The 5,140-nt window shown below is 34.2% G+C and overlaps 1 protein-coding gene across 1 annotated transcript; it reads right to left on the bottom strand.

Moving 5' to 3' along the window:
* Nucleotides 1–759: 759 nt before the first annotated feature.
* Nucleotides 760–2,067, bottom strand: LOC126690294 (U4/U6 small nuclear ribonucleoprotein Prp31 homolog). The gene has a single exon (XM_050385408.1). The coding sequence runs from the start codon at nucleotides 2,065–2,067 to the stop codon at nucleotides 856–858; it is 1,212 nt and encodes a 403-aa protein (XP_050241365.1). The 3' UTR covers nucleotides 760–855.
* Between the last annotated feature and the right edge of the window lie 3,073 nt (nucleotides 2,068–5,140).

Below are 5,140 nucleotides of genomic sequence, written 5' to 3'. Positions count from 1 at the left end.
ACAATTTATCAGTTAAAATCACCAAAACATGATGTCTTCATGATCATGGGAAACAAGTCTAAATTTATAAGTGAAGGCAATACACATCTTAAAAGATCATTAAAATTTTTTCATAATCATGTTATTAAGGAACTTTTGGTTCAGGAATTGGCTCCACATGAGCTTATGCATAAGAAGGAGACTACCAGGCTTATGGCATGAGTGTGGAAGTTCTCCATTATTTTTATAACTTGATAATCTCTCTATCTAGCACTAAATTATTGGAAACCAGTTCCAAAGTTCATAAATTGGAATTCACAAACATTATCAAAAGCATAAAATCAACTCACATGTCATCATCAAGATCAAGATGTAATATTTATCAAAGTTAACTAGCTGCAAATGGATTTGACTCTAATGAAGAAAATTGTCTTTCTTAAACGAAACCAAATCAAACACAACATTTATAACTAACTAACGAGGAGTACCATCTCTGCAAAATCCCAATGACACAACTATAAAAACATTAAAATTTACTCAAATCCAATATAGAAAAGTAGGTACTTCCAGTTCCAAAGCTCATAAGTTAGATTCACAAACATTATCAAAAACATTACATCAACTCACACATCATCATCATCAAGATCAATATGTAATATCAAACTTTACTAGCTTCAATGGATTTGATTCTAATATGAAGAAAATTGCCTTTCATTAAACAAAACCATCTCAAACACAATCCTTATAACTAATTAATTACAATCTCTGCCAAAATCCCAATGACACAAATATAAAAGAACTAAAATTTACTCAAATCCTATCTAAGAAAAGGTACTTCCAATTCCAACGCCAAGACGACTTGCATGAACCTATAAATTAACAAACCCAATTCCTTGCTGGAAGCTTTCTCTGAACCTTCAAACCAACCTGGCCAAGAATCCCATATCCCTTGCCATATCCAGCACCTAAATAACTCTCCTCAGGTACTCCAAACTGCACCCTATTAGCCAACTTTCTAGTCTCGGTTATCCCATAACGTTTCTTTGAATTTCTTTGTCGTTGGCCACCCCTTTTCTTCTTTTTAGAACTATAATCAAGAACAGGAACTGGGAGTGGTTTGGCTAGTCTTGCAGCAGGAGGAGGCTCTTGCAACTTCTCAATCGTCTCACGTATCGTATCCAACGTGTCCCTTCCCCACTTCCCCGTTGGATCTCCTTTAGTTAAATCCATACGAGCTGCTAATACAGCTTTATTAGGTAAAATTCCACCAATGCACCTCTTCAATGAAGGCCGCAAGCTCCTATAAATCTCAGTTTCCTCAAGATAACCTAACAGACATGTTTTCACATTTGAGAATCCTATGTTTGCTTTTTTAACAGCACCAACAAGCTTAACATTACAAGAAGGTGTAAATGCCAGTGATGAAAGACCACCAACAGCAACTATAAGCTTCGCCGCAACAGTGACACCAACAATGGCTGAAAGATTCGGTGCAATATATCTCATTCTAGCCTCTAACAAGTCCAACACTCTTTTTTTCGACGAATCAAGAGCAAGAACGTAATCACATGCATGTATTGTGTCTGCTAAATCTTGTTCCGAAAGTGGTTTTCCACTAGTTGTTGATGCTGTTATAGAAACTACCATTAGAATAGCTGGGGCTAAGTTTAAGCCATCGATTACAGTGATATCTATTTCGTTACCAATCTTTTTAACAACTTGAGCGTATTCGATAGGTTCTTGAATTACAGATTCGAGTTCTGGGAATTTCTTGCAATACTTGTCGCGAATAAGATTGTAGAGGTTAAAGACTTGGCTATCAATCTCGAGCAACAAGTTGTTAGAGGCCACTGTAAATCGGTATTGAGCATCTGGGTCATTATCCATTGTCAATTCTAATCCAAGAGAGAAGAGGTTTTCGACTTTGGATGTAATATCTTTGAACCCTTTTACGTAGAAATTGGAAAGAGTTAGAGATTCATCGACGTTATAGACGCAATTGTTGTTTGAGTTTTGTTGTTGTTGTTCATCATCATCAAGTTCATTGATATCTTCCAAATAAGCATCGCAGTCCTCAAGAATTACCATGACGAATCAGAATCAGGGTTTTCAAGGAAGCGACAGTGTTAGATAAGAAAAAGAAGGAAAACGAGAATTATTATAATAAGTTTGTGTTCGTCGACTCTTATTTTATAGTGTAAGCCTTACCGAATCCGTGTAGGACTAGGAAACCAAAACAAAATAAGAAAACGTTGGCGGTTACTTCGGGGTTAAGTCATACGCTTGTGTCAAACACAAGTGTTCGTAGAAGACTAGAAGTGTCATACGCTAATCAATCGATTCAATCCTATACTTCAGGTCGATGAGTTCAAATATTGATCAAATTATGAATGAAATGCGAATATACTTGAATAATTTAAAAGATTAAAGAAATTTGACAACTAATAATACATCATATTATTAAACGTAAAACTTATCTTCTAATTGGGATGAGTACATAATTTTTTTTTTAAATTTTTTAACAAGATAACACACGAAACCTTTGATATCTTTCGCTCCCCTGTTTTCTCATGGCTCAAACGCAGAGTCAGTGGTGGCTCCACTTGTATGTGAGGGTGGTCACAGGACCATCCTCACTTGCCAAAAAAAAAAGTTATACTTAGAAAAAAATATATATAAATAATTAGTTTAAATTAATCTGTTCAATGACCACCATGACTTGAAAAAAAATGTATATTTATACTTACAAAAAAAAATTATATATTAGATTAACTTATTTTGACCACCATAATAAAAATGTTAAACAATATGACCTGAGGATCACAAGAATTTGAATTCAACAAAAATAATAGTAATGTTATACATAAATCTTATGTGGTAAGCAGTTATTAATTATAATTTGGGCTCAATATTTACATGTTTTATCCACCAATAACAACTTGTTGCATAAAATTTGTTATGAAATTATTGTGATCACTTTATTATTCTCATATCAGTATTTTCAATTTCCACTTTATCTCTTATTAGTATTTTTTTTTTTTCCTCTTTGCTAGTACAAAAAATTGTAATATTTCATGTATTTGTGTGTGTGTGTGTGTGTGTGTTTTTTTTTTTTTTTTGGTGAACTTGATATATTCAAGTTGTCTCTTTATTAATTTTTTTATAATTTAAATTTCTTAGTGAACACCCTAAAAAAAACTCTTAGAGCCGTCACAGCAAAGCCTTCTTTATGAAACACAAAGATGTGAAAGCTATATACTTCACAAGTACAAAAACTACCATGAAATACATATGGATTTTTTTATCCAAAAATTTTATTGCTCCCACTCTTAGAGATATATTAGCCCATTAGCATATAGGTCCAAGCTTAATACTACTTTGTGTGCAAGCCAAGTCTCTTATTTGTACTAAAAATCTATTAATTTAGGGTTTAGTCTACTATATATACTCATGTTATGGTTCATTGTAACGCATGTTTTGTACTACATGCTTATATAATAAAGATGTATCCTTTAAAGGTTTTCTCCATGAACGTAGGCCATAAGGTTGAACCACGTAACTCTCATGTTCTTGTGTTCCTATTTTATGCTTTACTCTTCCACATCTATTCAAGCATATTCAACATGGAATATATATCATAACTAATATTTAACACACACAAACCCTAAATCTAAAATCGTTGTAACAACTTATTTCTCAAAACCTAGATGTATTCCTTCGCAACTTAAAAATAGACACACAATCACCACGTAGCTTTTCGATTTAGGAGTCCTTAATTTTTGATTTGAAACATTGTAGTTTTAGTATAAAACTAACTGTGTAATTCTTTTCGTGATTATCAAAGACTTTAGTCAAAACTCATCTTGGGAGGTTGGGGCTATCTCCAAAAAAAACACCCAATAAAAGACCCAATGATGGATGTAGGCAAGATCACCATTAAGCAATTGCTGCTGAAAAGCTGCCAGACTTTAATTGCTTTAATTGCACAAGTGTAGAATCAGCAATGAGAGTAAAAGCAAGAACAACATGAATAAAACTAGATTCTAGGTCTCTTTAATTTTTTAGTTGTTTTTAAAAAATTTACCAAAGTAGTCATTAGTGATATGATTGTGTATTTAGCATGATTGTTATTTTATAGTTATTATACTTAAATAATAGGTAATAGGTAATACTTTTAAAGTCTTCTTGTAATTGAATCAAAAGATTACTTGTTTACAATTGTCGGGGTAATTTTTGCGACAAAGGCCGAGATTGCAGAAATGAGCCCAAAAACTCCCCTTGGGTTCGTTATATTCGTCTGTTATTTGGAGAGCCAAACCCAAAATTCACAATGTGAGGTACACAAAGGCTAATGGTGCTTTATAGAAAAAGAAACCAACACAAAATGAAACACAAGAAAGCACAAAAACTATATATTCATAAGTCAGAAATTTTAGCCCGCAATCAACGAGAGGGAGAAATTAAGGGAGGTGCCGAGCAAGAGAGGGAGGATTCCCCTGTATCAATATTTTCACCTACAGACCTTCAAATCGTCCATACACTAGGTAGTTGATTGGGCTTTTATGTCAAAGTTTTGGGTTTTTTTTTAGGGAAACGTTGTTCCCCTCTTATGGGCTGATGATGAATATTTATATCAAGCTTTAGAAGATGCATGTGACAGTTTTTTAGTTGGGAGGAAAGCCTTGGACCTTTCAGATGCTATTTCTATGACTTGGTGTATTATGTTTTATGTTTAGGGAAATGTTTGATTGCTTTTTACATGATTTTGGAAATAAAGTTGTTTCCTCTTCATGGCTACTGTCTCTAGCCTTTGCAAGCCTTGGCAAACTACATTTGGGTAGCTGATTGGGCTAGGCTGTTCAGCCTTTTTCTTAGAGTCAGTTGTGCTTTGGTGTGGAAAATTAAGTTGGGCTGAAAAATTAGGGGTACAATCACCCAGAGCATGGAGCCAAATCTAGGGTAGAAATTTCTGACACTAGATCTCCTTCAAGGGCCCTAAGTGCCCCCAGTGTCCCTAGCTTACTTTGTGGCACATACAAACTAGGCCCATGTAAAGGGTCTAATAGGAACTAACCCTAACCCAAACCCACCAAATCATTCCTATTTAATTCCCCAACAGTTTGCATGGGCTTGGGCTATGCAACAAAGCAAAATATACTGA

This window comes from Quercus robur, chromosome 6 (genome assembly GCF_932294415.1).
Source record: "Quercus robur chromosome 6, dhQueRobu3.1, whole genome shotgun sequence".
NCBI lineage: Eukaryota > Viridiplantae > Streptophyta > Magnoliopsida > Fagales > Fagaceae > Quercus > Quercus robur.
The sequence above is the reverse complement of the archived record's forward strand: the minus strand, read 5'-3'. Positions and strand labels throughout refer to the sequence as shown.

Excerpts from the sequence above, each read along its gene's own strand:
- LOC126690294 (XM_050385408.1), bottom strand. The coding sequence starts at position 2,067 with ATGGTAATTCTTGAGGACTGCGATGCTTATTTGGAAGATATCAATGAA.